This window comes from Rana temporaria, chromosome 9 (assembly GCF_905171775.1).
Source record: "Rana temporaria chromosome 9, aRanTem1.1, whole genome shotgun sequence".
NCBI lineage: Eukaryota > Metazoa > Chordata > Amphibia > Anura > Ranidae > Rana > Rana temporaria.
Genome location: NC_053497.1, coordinates 183,645,388 through 183,661,837, shown reverse-complemented (window position 1 = coordinate 183,661,837; position 16,450 = coordinate 183,645,388). Strand labels below are relative to the sequence as shown.

Here is a 16,450-nt window from a genome sequence, read left to right as displayed (position 1 = left end):
GCATCTCGGGTCTTATTTTCGGGGGAAACACGGTATAAGAAATCATTGAGCCCTGTACCTACCTGAAAGGGCCCCCCAGGCCTGGGTGGGTGTGTGGGTGCAGAAGTATAGCGCCCCCCCCAACATTTCTCCAGTCCATGAATAAACCACTCCTTCACACGCCCAGAGTACCCTGTGAATGGGTTATGCACCCGAAATGTTTTCATTCTTGACACTTTTTTTTTTGGGGGGGGGGGGTACCCCATTCTCATTCACATTCACACAGGGTGGGGGACAGAATTACAAATCCTTTGACTTGTAAACCGGCTCTCATTAGTTTTTTTTTTCTGCTTGTCTGGAGTCCATCTTTGAGGACTTGTTCTCACCGTCTTGTCCTTCTTCTACACAGAGATGACATCGGCATCGTGTCCTGCGATGACATCAATAAGTACGGCGTCAGCAAGATGGGGGTCAAGGGTTCGGAATCGCCCAGCTACTTCCTCGAGCACGAGAGCGGCAAATATTACACGCTGATTGAAGGTGAGGGACATGACGTGGGCTCAGAGTATGACAGAGGTAGATCGACAGGTGTGCGCCGAAGAGAAAAGACGCCGACTCACGGTACGACCCTCAACCTGCCCTTCCTAACACCCACCACTACCCCGCCCACCAACACCCACCCACTACCCCGCACACCAACACCAATCCACCACCCCGCCCTTCCTAACACCCACCCACTACCCCGCCCACCAACACCCACCCACTACCCCGCCCACCAACACCAATCCACCACCCCGCCCTTCCTAACACCCATCCACTACCCCGCACACCAATCTACCACCCGCCCTTCCTAACACCCACCCACTACCCCGCCCACCAACACCAATCTACCACCCCGCCCTTCCTAACACCCACCCACTACCCCACCCACCAACACCAATCTTCCACCCCGCCCTTCCTAACACCCACCCACTACCCCGCCCACCAACACCAATCCACCACCCCGCCCTTCCTAACACCCACCTACTACCCCGCCCACCAACACCAATCCACCACCCCACCATTCCTAACACCCCCCACTACCCACCAACACCAATCTACCACCCCGTCCTTCCTAACACCCACCCACTACCCCGCCCACCAACACCAATCCACCACACCCCATCTTTCCTACCACCCACCCACCTACCCACCAACACCAATCCACCACCCGCCCTTTCTAACACCCACCCACTACCCCGCCCACCAACACCAATCCACCACCCGCCCTTCCTAACACCCGCCCATCAACACCAATCCACCACCCCGCCTTTCCTAACACACACCCACCACCCCCAATCCACCCCCCGCCCTTCCTAACTAACACACATCCACCACCCCACCCACCAACACCAATCCACCACCCCACCCTTCCTAACACCCACCCACCAACACCAATCCCCCACCCGCCAACACCCAGCCACCACCTAGCCCTTCCTAACACACAGCCACCACCCCGCCCACCAACATCAATCCTCCACCCCACCCTTCCTAACACCCACCCACTACCACACCCACCAATCTACCACCCCACCCTCCAACACCCAGCCACCACCCCACCAGTCCAAACACACACCCAACACCCCGCCCACCTACATTGATCCACTACCCCACCCTTCCTAACACTGCCCCACCACCTCGCCTTTTCTAACACACACACCCACTACCCCGCCCACCAACACCAATTTACCACCCCACCCTTCCTAACACCAATCCACCACCCCACCCTTCCTAACATACACCCACCACCCCGATCTTTCTAACACCAGCCCATCAACCCGCCCTTCCTAACACCAATCCACGACCCCACCCCTCCTAACATACACCCACCACCCCGATCTTCCTAACGCCAACCCAGCAACCCGATCTTCCCAGCAAAAACCCCCCATCCTTCTGACTGTGAATAATACGTCCCACTAGAGTCACAATGCTGCATGAAGTGTCGTGTTGCTGTGTATACATGGTGCTGTGTGGCCTCGTACACGTGTCTCTGAGGAGGGGTATTTGCAGTGGCGACTGGTGGTTTTCTTTTTTTTTTTTTGGGGAGGGGGGCGCAAACGATCCAACAGCCACCACCCAGGGTCAGTCATGGATGACACCCACGCCCTCCCCCTGGGTCCGTCAGTCAGTAGGTCGGGCCCTGCCCTCACCCCATCTCACGGGCAGCGGCAGGTTCTCTCCGGCTGCTTCCCCTGGGTGTTTGGTGATGTCTGCCGAGGCGATGCTTGGCGGTATTCAGATGTGGCGTTTGCATTAGTTTTCCTATTTCACGCTTTTTTGCCCCATTTTTTTTGTTTTTATCTGGTGATCCTGCCAGTAATTTACCTTCTGTCCTAGGGTGGCAATAATATGTTTTCTTATAACTTTATATTTTTTTCACTTTATGGCTATCCAAAGGGAGGTAACAAACCCCCATGTGATAGCATTAGACAGGTACTCTTTATGGAGACATTAGTGGGGTGTTGGGGGGGGGGGGCGGTCTATTAGATCCATTTCCAGCACCCGCGTGTATGAGGCCAAGTCCCCCGATACTTCCTCTATATCCATCCCAAGTCTTCCCTCTGACTCCGCCCCTCCAAATTCTTTATATATTGTTCATTAGAGCTAATTCTCTTTCCTTCCTCTTGTCTTGATTTTGTCTTTTTATTTTTGGGGGGGCCAATTTATGAATATAAATAATTACAAGTTTGGATTATAAGTGATCCCCTTTAATTGGGTAAAAAAGGTAACAAATATAGAAAATGTAAACAGAAAAAAAAAAGCAAAAAAAATGCTACACAAGTTATATTGTAATTGAATGTTATTTAAAAAAAAAAAATACTTTTCCTTTTCAATCTGTAATTTTCTGTAACGTGCAATATGGCCGCCTGGATGCGTTCTGTTAACCTGTTGGGAATGTAATTATATATATATATATAAATTATTTAACAAAAAGGGGGGTAGCCACCCGGGGCCATGGGGACCTCCGGGCCCTTTTAATAAAAATAAAGAAAAAATATATATATAAATAAATAAAACAAATGTTATAAAAAAATAAAAGGTGGGTTGCCATCCGGGGCCCTGGGGACCTCCGGGACCTTTAATAAAAAGACAAATATATATATATATATATATATATATATATATATATATATATATATATATATACATATATTATAAATAAATAAAACGTTATTAAAAAAAAAGGGTGGGTTGTCATCTGGGGACCTCTGGGCCCTTTAATAAAAACAAAAAAAATAAATAAAAATAAAATATATATTAAAAAAATGGTGGGTTGCCATCCAGGGGCCCTGTGGACCTCCGGGCCCTTTTAATAAAAAGAAAAAAATATATAAATAAATAAATAAAACAAATGTTATAAAAAAAAAGGGTGGGTTGTCATCCGGGGCCCTGGGGACCACTGGGCCCTTTAATAAAAACAAAAAAATAAATAAAAATAAAATATATATAAAGAAAATAGTGGGTTGCCATCCGGGGGCCCTGTGGACCTCTGGGCCCTTTAATAAATTTAATATATAATATATATATATATATATATATATATATATATATATATATATAAAAACAAACAAAAAAAATGATAAAAAAAAAGGGGGGGTTGCCATCCGGGGCCCTGGGGACCTCCGGGCCCTTTTAATAAAAACAAATATATATATATATATATATATAAATAAATAAAACAAATGTTATAAAAATAAAGGGTGAGTTGCCATCCAGGGCACTAGGGACCTCCGGGCCCTTTAATAAAAACAAAAAAATAAATAAAATGAAAATATTTATTAAAAAAAAATGTTATAAAAAATGTTTATAAAAAAAAAGGGGGGTAGCCATCCGGGGCCCTGGGGACCTCCGGGCCCTTTTAATAAAAAGAAAAAAGAAATAAAAAAATATATATAAATAAATAAAACAAATGTTATAAAAAAAAAGGGTGGGTTGCCACCCGGGGCCCTGGGGACCTCTTTGCCCTTTTAATAAAAAAAAAAAAAAAATGTTTTTTTATATATATATATATATATATATATATATATATATATATATATATATATATATATATATACAAACAAAAATTAGAAAAAAAAAGGGGGGGTTGCCATCCGGGGCCCTGCGGATTTCCAGGCCCCTTACAGGTGTACTGCCTGTACCCCCTGATGGCGGCCCTGTCTGTTTTATATTTAGTGGAGGCAATTGTTTCTGTTGCCCCGGGATACGACACAACGCCGCCCTCTGGATGCCACCCCAGGAGCGCGGAGCAGATTGTGTCCCTAAAGGATATAAAAAAAGTAATTTCCCCCCCCCAAATTGTATCCAATTAAACTCTCTGACGAGGTCAGCGAGTCCAGAAACGGACGCGGCGGGCGTGGTGTAAATCCCGATAACACGGCCGCATTTCCCTAAATACTTTCTGATGGAAAAAAAAGAAAAAACAGCGAATGGGAAGTGCTATAAATATTTCAGGCTTTACGAGTTCTTTGGGGCAGAACTGTGAAGATGAGATCCGGCAGAATCATGTCAGCGGAACTCGCCGAACACCAAAATCATTCATTTATGATGTGCGGCCAATTCATTTCCCACACAAAGCAGAGAAGCAGAATTGCATCTGGGTGGGGGGAGGGGAGGGAGGGAAGGGGGTGAAGGCCTTTCCAGCTGAGGTCTGTTTTAGCTCCGGTTCTCTGGGCCGGGAGAGACCCATCTGGGGGGGGGGGGGGGAGCCACGTCAGTCAATGGGCCTCCTTACATTGGTGATCAGTGGGAAGAATGTCCCTTACATTGGTGATCAGTGGGAAGAATGTCTCTTACATTGGTGATCAGTGGGAAGAATGTCCCTTACATTGGTGATCAGTGAGAAGAATGTCCCTTACATTGGTGATCAGTGAGAAGAATGTCCCTTACATTGGTGATCAGTGAGAAGAATGTTCCTTACATTGGTGATCAGTGGGAACAATGTCCCTTACATTGGTGATCAGTGGGAAGAATGTCCCTTACATTGGTGATCAGTGAGAAGAATGTCCCTTACATTGGTGATCAGTGAGAAGAATGATCCTTACATTGGTGATCAGTGGGAAGAATGTCCCTTACATTGGTGATCAGTGGGAAGAATGTCCCTTACATTGGTGATCAGTGGGAAGAATGTCCCTTACATTGGTGATCAGTGAGAAGAATGTCCCTTACATTGGTGATCAGTGAGAAGAATGTCCCTTACATTGGTGATCAGTGAGAAGAATGTCCCTTACATTGGTGATCAGTGGGAAGAATGTCCCTTACATTGGTGATCAGTGAGAAGAATGTCCCTTACATTGGTGACCAGTGGGAAGAATGTTCCTTACATTGGTGATCAGTGAGAAGAATGTCCCTTACATTGGTGATCAGTGGGAAGAATGTCCCTTACATTGGTGATCAGTGAGAAGAATGTCCCTTACATTGGTGATCAGTGAGAAGAATGTCCCTTTCATTGGTGATCATTGGGAAGAATGTTCCTTACATTGGTGATCAGTGGGAAGAATGATCCTTACATTGGTGATCAGTGGGAAGAATGATCCTTACATTGGTGATCAGTGGGAAGAATGTCCCTTACATTGGTGATCAGTGAGAAGAATGTCCCTTACATTGGTGATCAGTGAGAAGAATGTTCCTTACATTGGTGATCAGTGAGAAGAATGTTCCTTACATTGGTGATCAGTGGGAAGAATGTCCCTTACATTGGTGATCAGTGGGAAGAATGTCCCTTACATTGGTGATCAGTGAGAAGAATGTCCCTTACATTGGTGATCAGTGGGAAGAATGTTCCTTACATTGGTGATCAGTGGGAAGAATGTCCCTTACATTGGTGATCAGTGAGAAGAATGTCCCTTACATTGGTGATCAGTGGGAAGAATGTCCCTTACATTGGTGATCAGTGAGAAGAATGTCCCTTACATTGGTGATCAGTGAGAAGAATGTCCCTTACATTGGTGATCAGTGAGAAGAATGTCCCTTACATTGGTGATCAGTGAGAAGAATGTTCCTTACATTGGTGATCAGTGGGAAGAATGTCCCTTACATTGGTGATCAGTGAGAAGAATGTCCCTTACATTGGTGATCAGTGAGAAGAATGTCCCTTACATTGGTGATCAGTGAGAAGAATGTCCCTTACATTGGTGATCAGTGGGAAGAATGTCCCTTACATTGGTGATCAGTGAGAAGAATGTCCCTTACATTGGTGATCAGTGAGAAGAATGTCCCTTACATTGGTGATCAGTGAGAAGAATGTTCCTTACATTGGTGATCAGTGAGAAGAATGTCCCTTACATTGGTGATCAGTGAGAAGAATGTTCCTTACATTGGTGATCAGTGAGAAGAATGCTCCTTACATTGGTGATCAGTGGGAAGAATGTCCCTTACATTGGTGATCAGTGAGAAGAATGTCCCTTACATTGGTGATCAGTGAGAAGAATGTCCCTTACATTGGTGATCAGTGGGAAGAATGTTCCTTACATTGGTGATCAGTGAGAAGAATGTTCCTTACATTGGTGATCAGTGAGAAGAATGCTCCTTACATTGGTGATCAGTGAGAAGAATGTTCCTTACATTGGTGATCAGTGGGAAGAATGTCCCTTACATTGGTGATCAGTGGGAAGAATGTCCCTTACATTGGTGATCAGTGGGAAGAATGTCCCTTACATTGGTGATCAGTGAGAAGAATGTTCCTTACATTGGTGATCAGTGGGAAGAATGTCCCTTACATTGGTGATCAGTGGGAAGAATGTCCCTTACATTGGTGATCAGTGAGAAGAATGTTCCTTACATTGGTGATCAGTGGGAAGAATGTCCCTTACATTGGTGATCAGTGGGAAGAATGTCCCTTACATTGGTGATCAGTGGGAAGAATGTCCCTGTATGTAATAAGTGCTTTATGTTTTTTTATATAGATATATTATAATTTTATATTAGAATTTATAGGTAAAGATCTGATTTTTGTCAGACGTTGGATTTGGATAATCTCACAGGAATGGAACTTTCTAGGCTTTTTAGATTGAAGGAGAATTGTTGATATCACAGAATATAACAGGACAGGTTTTCCTCCTCTCCATACAGGTGATCTGAGGCCCGTGTCCATGCCCACCGACTACAGCTGGATAGGAGACCCCAAAGAGCCCAACATGTACAAGAGAGGGAGCCGAGGTAAGCGGAATGTGGGCTCTGTGTGCGTCCCCGTGCGTCTGTGTGCGTCCCTGCGGGTCTGTGTGCGTCCCGTGCGTCTGTGTGCGTCCCCGCAGGTCTGTGTGCTCCCGTTCTTCATACTCGATTGCTAATAATAATGATTGACAATGGGAAGAAAATATGGGTTTGGGATTTTAAAGGTGCGAAGTGTTCCCCATCAATTGCCACCAGTGTTCCCCATCAATTGCCACCAGTGTTCCCCATCAATTGCCGCCAGTGTTCCCCCTCAATTGCCGCCAGTGTTCCCCATCAATTGCCGCCAGTGTTCCCCCTCAATTGCCGCCAGTGTTCCCCCTCAATTGCCGCCAGTGTTCCCCATCAATTGCCACCAGTGTGCCCCATCAATTGCCGCCAGTGTGCCCCATCAATTGCCGCCAGTGTGCCCCATCAATTGCCACCAGTGTTCCCCATCAATTGCCGCCAGTGTTCCCCCTCAATTGCCGCCAGTGTTCCCCATCAATTGCCACCAGTGTTCCCCATCAATTGCCACCAGTGTTCCCCATCAATTGCCGCCAGTGTTCCCCCTCAATTGCCGCCAGTGTTCCCCATCAATTGCCGCCAGTGTTCCCCCTCAATTGCCGCCAGTGTTCCCCCTCAATTGCCGCCAGTGTTCCCCCTCAATTGCCGCCAGTGTTCCCCCTCAATTGCCGCCAGTGTTCCCCCTCAATTGCCGCCAGTGTTCCCCATCAATTGCCGCCAGTGTTTCCCATCAATTGCCCTCTATGGACGCACCGCCACTGGTGGGAAATATGGAATATGTAGAATATGTGTAACTGAGGCGCTGGATTCCACTCATCAATGGATCGTGATTGGAGAAGATCAAATAACGAGGCACAATGGTCCCAGTGAGGCTGCTATAAAGGGAAGCCTCCTAGATGGGGGACCTGAAGTTGGGTAACCAAAATCCAAAAAGGGCACCAGACCAATGAACTTCGGGCAGTGCCGTCATTAGCTTACACAGCTTCAGGCATGGGCCCCCTGGAGCAGAGAACCGGGGGGGGGGGGGGGGTGCTGCCGCCGCAAATTGAGAATGGGGGGACACTGCGAATTGAGAAGCTGGGGGGTGGGGTGCTGCCACCACAAATTAAGGTCGGGGGGCTTTGTGTGCTGACAAACCAAAAAAAAGGAGATGCCATCCAGGCCCCTGGGGACCACCGGGCCCCTTACAGGTGTACTGCCTGTACCCCCCTGATGGCGGCGCTGATTGAGGGCCCAAACACTTTTAATATCGGTGTTCGCTCAGCAAGATACCCGTTTTTGGCACATCAAAGGTCCCCCTCTTGCTCGGGCCTACAAAACAGATAGAGAATTGTTACATGCTTTGTCACTTCTATACGTTTTAGTGGTAAATTTTCTGTTTTTACAAACATTTAAGAACCAATTCTGTATCCATTTTTCAGCCGGGGGTGGGGGGGGGGTGTCCCTCATTTAAGAGGCACCCTATGTGTCTTTATTGTCCCCCATAATCGGTTTGGTCTTTTTTGATTATGATCCACTGATGTGTCAGATCCGACGCCTCGATTACACAAATTGCTTCGGCGAAGACGATTCTCCATATCGTCCTGCTTTGCACCGATTTACTGCAATTGTCGGCGTACCTCATCGGTGGTGTGTTTGGAGGGGATGCAATATGTCCTCTGCACATTGTTAGTGGCTGCCGCGGCCTGTTCAGTGTCCGACGATGCGCCTGTACCATCTTCAGCCTGCTGCTCCTTCTCCTGTCGGCGGTATTTCGCGAGCTCGTCGCAAGCTTCAGAGGGTTTCTTCGGCGGAGACATGACCCTGAGTGTGTCAGATGTCAACCGGGGTGTCAGCAGGCTTGAAGTATCGATCAGGGTGCAGGAGTATCGGCAAGCGGAGCTCTCACTGCATGCGTCCTACTTCATTGCTCTCAAAGCCACGCCCCCCAGTTACACATATTCCACGTACACTTTATGTCCACCATTTTGTGGGACCCTGACCATCACACCCGTGTGAGCTTGGTGGGCATCCAATTCCAAAACCATGTTTCCCTCCCCCCATGGCCATTAATATGGAGTTGCCCCCCTGTATGAATGTTAATATAGAGTTGCCCCCTTTGTGGTTATAACATCATCCACTCTTCTCAGAAGACTTTCCACCAGATTTTGGAGCCTGTGTTGGAATGTGTGCAGTTGTTCAGTAGGGTTGGGGTCAGGGCTCTGTGCAAGACACTTCAGTTCCCCCCACACCAAACTGGTCACCCCATGTCTTTATGGAGCTGGCTCCGACTGGTCAACCCACGTCTTTATGGAGCTGGTCCAAACTGGTCACCCCATGTCTTTATGGAGCTGGTCCAAACTAGTCACCCCATGTCTTTATGGAGCTGGTCCAAACTGGTCACCCCATGTCTTTATGGAGCTGGTCCAAACTGGTCACCCCATGTCTTTATGGTGCTGGTCCAAACTGGTCACCCCATGTCTTTATGGAGCTGGTCCAAACTGGTCACCCCATGTCTTTATGGAGCTGGTCCAAACTGGTCACCCCATGTCTTTATGGAGCTGGTCCAAACTGATCACCCCATGTCTTTATGGAACTGGTCCAAACTGGTCAACCCATGTCTTTATGGAGCTGGTCCAAACTGGTCACCCCATGTCTTTATGGAGCTGGTCCAAACTGGTCACCCCATGTCTTTATGGTGCTGGTCCAAACTGGTCAACCCATGTCTTTATGGAACTGGTTTGGTGGGGGGAGGGGGGTTCACATACGTTTGCCGGCAGAACAGGACACCGGAGACCTACAAAGAAGATTATAAATGAGAAATTGCCGAAGCATTTAGGAAGGTATAAGATTTAGTTAGAACACCCAGAACACAACCTATCGGAGTTTCGGAAGCCCGGGCCTCATGAATGAACTCGGAACCCCTCGAGTAACAACAATGTTACAATTCTCCCCCCCCCCCTCCCCCACCTCACAATGTAACGCAGGACATTGTTCGATAAACTGCGGCTTCCACGCTTGATGGCTTGATGACATCACCTGTGTCTGTCGGGAGTATTTTCGGGGACAGACCTCATTAGAGACGGCAGAAAGCCGATTATCCGCCGCGTCCTTTACGCTCATCTCGTTCTTTCCCACGATTGGCACAAAAACACATTAAAAAAAGATTGCGGAGAGAAAACAAGACGTCGTCTTCTGTATTGTGAGGCCGGGGGGGGGGGGGGGGTGGAGTGTTCCTTTAATTCAGAGGCTCCATTATGGAGCTCGGCGGCGTGGGACGCGGGACGCCATTAGGAGTCACACTTGTGCCATTAGCGGCTCCGTCACTCGTAGAGATTCTGTTCTCAGCAGAATGTGAGATGGAGGTTGTCTGAGGACAAAGACGTCTCACGTCACATTCCTTGGAGGAGATTGTATGGAGGGCGGTCCCTGACCCCGAACCGGGGGGCGTGGCCAGGGTCCGCCTGACTACCCCTCTGAGCTCACACTCTATGGTAGACAATTCTGAACCAGAGTTCTGGAGGAACGCGTTTCCTTCAGAGGTGCCTAAGGGTTCCTTGAGGATTCCCCATTCCATGGTGCCGGCAAAGATTGGAGCCAATGCCATTTAGCAGAACCAGAGGCGTGACCAATCCTCTACCGGGCCATTCTTCCCACTGACTGCCAATTTCAGGGGCCATTCTTCCCACTGACTGCCAATGTCAGGGGCCATTCTTCCCACCGACTGCCAATGTCAGGGGCCATTCTTCCCACTGACTGCCAATGTCAGGGGCCATTCTTCCCACTGACTGCCAATGTCAGGGGCCATTCTTCCCACCGACTACCAATGTCAGGGGCCATTCTTCCCACCGACTACCAATGTCAGGGGCCATTCTTCCCACTGACTACCAATGTCAGGGGCCATTCTTCCCACCGACTGCCAATGTCAGGGGCCATTCTTCCCACCGACTGCCAATGTCAGGGGCCATTCTTCCCACCGACTACCAATGTCAGGGGCCATTCTTCCCACTGACTACCAATGTCAGGGGCCATTCTTCCCACTGACTGCCAATGTCAGGGGCCATTCTTCCCACTGACTACCAATGTCAGGGGCCATTCTTCCCACTGACTGCCAATGTCAGGGGCCATTCTTCCCACTGACTGCCAATGTCAGGGGCCATTCTTCCCACTGACTGCCAATGTCAGGGGCCATTCTTCCCACCGACTACCAATGTCAGGGGCCATTCTTCCCACCGACTACCAATGTCAGGGGCCATTCTTCCCACTAACTACCAATGTCAGGGGCCATTCTTCCCACCGACTGCCAATGTCAGGGGCCATTCTTCCCACCGACTGCCAATGTCAGGGGCCATTCTTCCCACCGACTACCAATGTCAGGGGCCATTCTTCCCACCGCCTGCCAATGTCAGGGGCCATTCTTCCCACCGACTACCAATGTCAGGGGCCATTCTTCCCACCGACTGCCAATGTCAGGGGCCATTCTTCCCACCGACTGCCAATGTCAGGGGCCATTCTTCCCACTGACTACCAATGTCAGGGGCCATTCTTCCCACTGACTACCAATGTCAGGGGCCATTCTTCCCACCGACTACCAATGTCAGGGGCCATTCTTCCCACCGACTACCAATGTCAGGGGCCATTCTTCCCACCGACTACCAATGTCAGGGGCCATTCTTCCCACCGACTGCCAATATCAGGGGTCGTTCTTCCCACCGCCTGCCAATGTCAGGGGTCGTTCTTCCCACCGCCTGCCAATGTCAGGGGCCGTTCTACCCACAGACTGCCAATGTCAGGGGCCGTTCTACCCACAGACTGCCAATGTCAGGGGCCATTTTTCCCACTGACTACCAATGTCAGGGGCCATTCTTACCACTGACTACCAATGTCAGGGGCCATTCTTCCCACCGACTACCAATGTCAGGGGCCATTCTTCCCACCGACTGCCAATGTCAGGGGTCGTTCTTCCCACCGCCTGCCAATGTCAGGGGCCATTCTTCCCACCGCCTGCCAATGTCAGGGGCCGTTCTACCCACAGACTGCCAATGTCAGTGGCCGTTCTTCCCACAGACTGCCAATGTCAGGGGCCATTCTTCCCACAGCTCTGCTCTCTCGCTCCTTTCTTGTGTAGGGGGCTGGTCTTGTCTCTGCCCATCCTGTATTTTTCTGCAGTGGGTGGAGCCTGCTGGGCCCCTCCCACAGCTCTGCTCCCTGCACAGCCCAGTGATGATGTCACTGCCGCTTTTGCATGGTAATATCTGGGTCTGCAAAGGCGTTTGATGCTCACAAAGTGGATTTCTATCCTTTTTTTTTGCTATTGAGGAATATATTTCAATAATATGCTTTGCGCCCGGAGTTCAGCTTTAATTTTAGTGTTTGCTGGACGCCCCCCTCCCCCCCCCCCCTGTGCAGAGTCTTGGCGGGGGCTGGCCGACACTGGCTCTGCAGTTCTGTATCTTTGGGTCCCGTTACGATTGTATTGCTGTATTTGTTGGCTTTTAGCGACGGCGAGAACGCTGCCGGGCGTTTTATCGTTTAATGTGTTTATGTGACACCTGCCACTTCCTGTCCCCCCCCCTCCCCTCCCCCCTTTCCTGTTTCACTTGCTCTCTTTAGTTTATATCATTTCTATAAGCTGCAGCTACATGATCCACCTATGGCATGCTGGGATTTGTAGTACCCCAGTAGACATGGTTCCCCCCGCACCCTGAAGGACATGCTGAGACTTGTGGTGCCCCAGCAGGGGGGGTCCCAGGGGGCATTCTCTGTATTTTTATTGTCACATTTTGTTACTTTTGTAACATTTGTTGCAATTCCTCCTTCCTCCATCTCTGTGGACGTTCTTTGTTGTCTTGCTCTGTGTGGGACGTCTGGAGACATCGGTGTCTCTGGAATGTTCCCTCCCGGCAGAACGTTCTATAGAGATCCCATTATATTCTGGTACCGCGCCGACCCACACAGCTCACGTCCGATCCCCGAAAAATAATCGATCGTTCGCTCTGTGCGCCGCGCGTCTCCTCAATAATTCACATTTCTGGTAATTAATAAAATCCAAGTTTCCCCCCTTTTCATCCATCTTAATGCTGCTGATCCACCTGCAGCCACTTTATGATTACAGGCAACCCCCCCCCCCCCCCCCCCCCCAGCGACGACGGTGTGGTTGGGTGTCATAATGGCGACAACACTGGAGCAACGGCCACTTGTAGTTTCCATGGAGATTCCGTGGGACCCGGGTGACGGCGCAGAAGCACCGCTGGGAGACAAAAATGTGTTAGTTTTTTTTTTATTTTTTTTTGGGTCATTTATTAGAAAATTTGTAAATTCGAAAATCCAAAAATAAGAAAAAAAATCAGAAAATTCGAAAGACTAACTAATAATAACTATTAAATTATAGGTATTGGAACTTCCTTTCGATAGTGGGCCAGATTCAGCTAGATCCGCGCAATATTTGCGTGGGCAAAGGGCAACGATTTTTGCACTGCGCCCACGCAAATATTTTGATATGCCCGCGATTCACGGAGCAGTAGCTCCGTAAATTGCGCGGGCGATATGCTAAATAGCCGGGCGTAAGGCTGCCTAATGTAAATGATCCCGCCGGGGGCGGGAATCATTTAAATTAGGCGCGCTCCCGCGCCGAGCGAACAGCGCATGCTCCGTCGGGAAACTTTCCCAACGTGCATTGCGGCAAATGACGTCGCAAGGACGTCATTTGCTTCTAAGTGAACGTGAATGGCGTCCAGCGCCATTCACGGTTCACTTACGTAAACGACGTGAAATTTAAATTTCACGAGCGGGAAGCGCAGCTATACTTTAGCATTGGTTGCCCCTACTATTAGCAGGAGCAACCTTGCGCTAAAGTCGCCGTACGGAAACTCCGTACCTTGCGTGCGCAGGGCCCGTGCAACTTTTGTGAATCGGTGGTAGTATGCAATTTGCATACTATACGCCGATCACAATGGCCGCGCCCCCTAGCGGCCAACGCAAGAATGCAGCTTGAGATATGAAGGCATAAGGAGGCTTATGTCTGTCATATCCTAGGCTGCAGTCCGCGTAGCGATGTTCCTGAATCAGGGGCATTCGCTACGCGGGAGCAAAACAGCTATTGCGCCGCGCAACCTATGGTTGCGCGGGCGCAATAGCTTCTTGAATCTGGGCCACTGTCTGTTGAACGTAACGAAATGAATGCGAAATAACGAATGCCGCATCCAATAATAAATAATATTAATAAAACAATTATTATTAGTTACATTCCACTTGTTTAGATGCGCCATTCGTTATTTCGGATAATTCGTTATTTCGGATAATTCGTTATTTCGGATAAATTCGTTATTTCGGATAATTCGTTATTTCGGATAATTCGTTATTTCGGATAAATTTGTTATTTCGGATAATTCGTTATTTCGGATAATTCGTTATTTCGGATAAATTCGTTATTTCGGATAAATTCGTTATTTCGGATAATTCGTTATTTCGGATAATTCGTTATTTCGGATAAATTCGTTACTTCGGATAAATTCGTTATTTCGGATAATTCGTTATTTCGGATAATTCGTTATTTCGGATAAATTCGTTACTTCGGATAATTCGTTATTTCGGATAATTCGTTATTTCGGATAATTCGTTATTTCGGATAATTCGTTACTTCGGATAAATTCGTTATTTCTGATAATTCGTTATTTCTGATAAATTCGTTATTTCGGATAATTCGTTATTTCTGATAAATTCGTTATTTCGGATAAATTCGTTATTTCGGATAAATTTGTTATTTCGGATAATTCGTTATTTCGGATAAATTCGTTATTTCGGATAATTTGTTATTTCGGATAAATTCGTTATTTCGGATAATTCGTTATTTCTGATAAATTCGTTATTTCGGATAATTCGTTATTTCTGATAAATTCGTTATTTCGGATAAATTCGTTATTTCGGATAAATTTGTTATTTCGGATAATTCGTTATTTCGGATAAATTCGTTATTTCGGATAATTTGTTATTTCGGATAATTCGTTATTTCGGATAATTCGTTATTTCGGATAAATTTGTTATTTCGGATAATTCGTTATTTCGGATAATTCGTTATTTCGGATAAATTCGTTATTTCGGATAAATTTGTTATTTCGGATAATTCGTTATTTCGGATAAATTTGTTATTTCGGATAAATTTGTTATTTCGGATAAATTTGTTATTTCGGATAATTCGTTATTTCGGATAAATTCGTTATTTCGGATAAATTCGTTATTTCGGATAATTCGTTATTTCGGATAAATTCGTTATTTCGGATAAATTCGTTATTTCGGATAATTCGTTATTTCGGATAATTCGTTATTTCGTATAATTCGTTATTTTGGATAAATTCGTTATTTCGTATAATTCGTTATTTCGGATAAATTCGTTATTTCGGATTAATTCGTTATTTCGGATAATTCGTTATTTCGGATAAATTCGTTATTTCGGATAATTCGTTATTTCGGATAATTCGTTATTTTGGATAATTCGTTATTTCGGATAATTCGTTATTTTGGATAATATTCGTTACGTTTCACTAACCGCCAAATTTGAAAGGAAATCCCGATACCTAGAATTTCATATTTTAGTAATAGCTAGGTTATTATTAGTTATTATTTCTGAATCTTCAAATTCTCTCCTAACGCCGGGTTCACACTGCGACACGACTTCATTGCGGCTCGCTTGCGACTTCACTAACAGAAGTCAATGCAAGTTGTGATGAAGTCGCCCCAAACTAGTGCAGGAACCTCGAGTCGCGCCAATTAGAACGGTTCCATTGCAGTTAATGGGGTGCGACTTTGAACTCTCAAGTTGCGGCAATATATGAGGTAATATATACAGTATATACAGTATACACACACATATATATATATATATATATAGCAACTATTACAGTTTTCTTGATTTACATGTCAATTGATTACAATGGAGAATTATTATTGTTGGTTGGGGGATCAAATACTTATTTTACTCCATTTATATCATTTGTATCATGTGATCTCTCTGGCTTTTTGGTCTCTTGTCTCTTTGCTCTCTGTCTCTTGGCTCTCTGTCTCTTTGCTCTCTGTCTCTTGGCTCTCTGTCTCTTTGCTCTCTGTCTCTTGGCTCTCTGTCTCTTTGCTCTCTGTCTCTTGGCTCTCTGTCTCTTGGCTCTCTGTCTCTTGGCTCTCTGTCTCTTTGCTCTCTGTCTCTTTGCTCTCTGTCTCTTGGCTCTCTGTCTCTTGTCCCTTTGCTCTCTGTCTCTTTGCTCTCTGTCTCTTGGCTCTCTGTCTC

The 16,450-nt window shown here is 46.9% G+C and overlaps 1 protein-coding gene across 1 annotated transcript in view; it reads left to right on the top strand.

The window, feature by feature from the left end:
- The window catches only part of LOC120914376 (connector enhancer of kinase suppressor of ras 2-like), a 304,346-nt gene that overhangs the window by 249,679 nt on the left and 38,217 nt on the right, over nt 1-16,450 (top strand). Inside the window, exons 11-12 of the mRNA XM_040325061.1 lie at nt 389-600; nt 7,090-7,187. Of these exons, the coding sequence (XP_040180995.1) occupies nt 389-600; nt 7,090-7,187 (310 nt within the window). The remainder of the gene's footprint in view (nt 1-388; nt 601-7,089; nt 7,188-16,450) is intronic.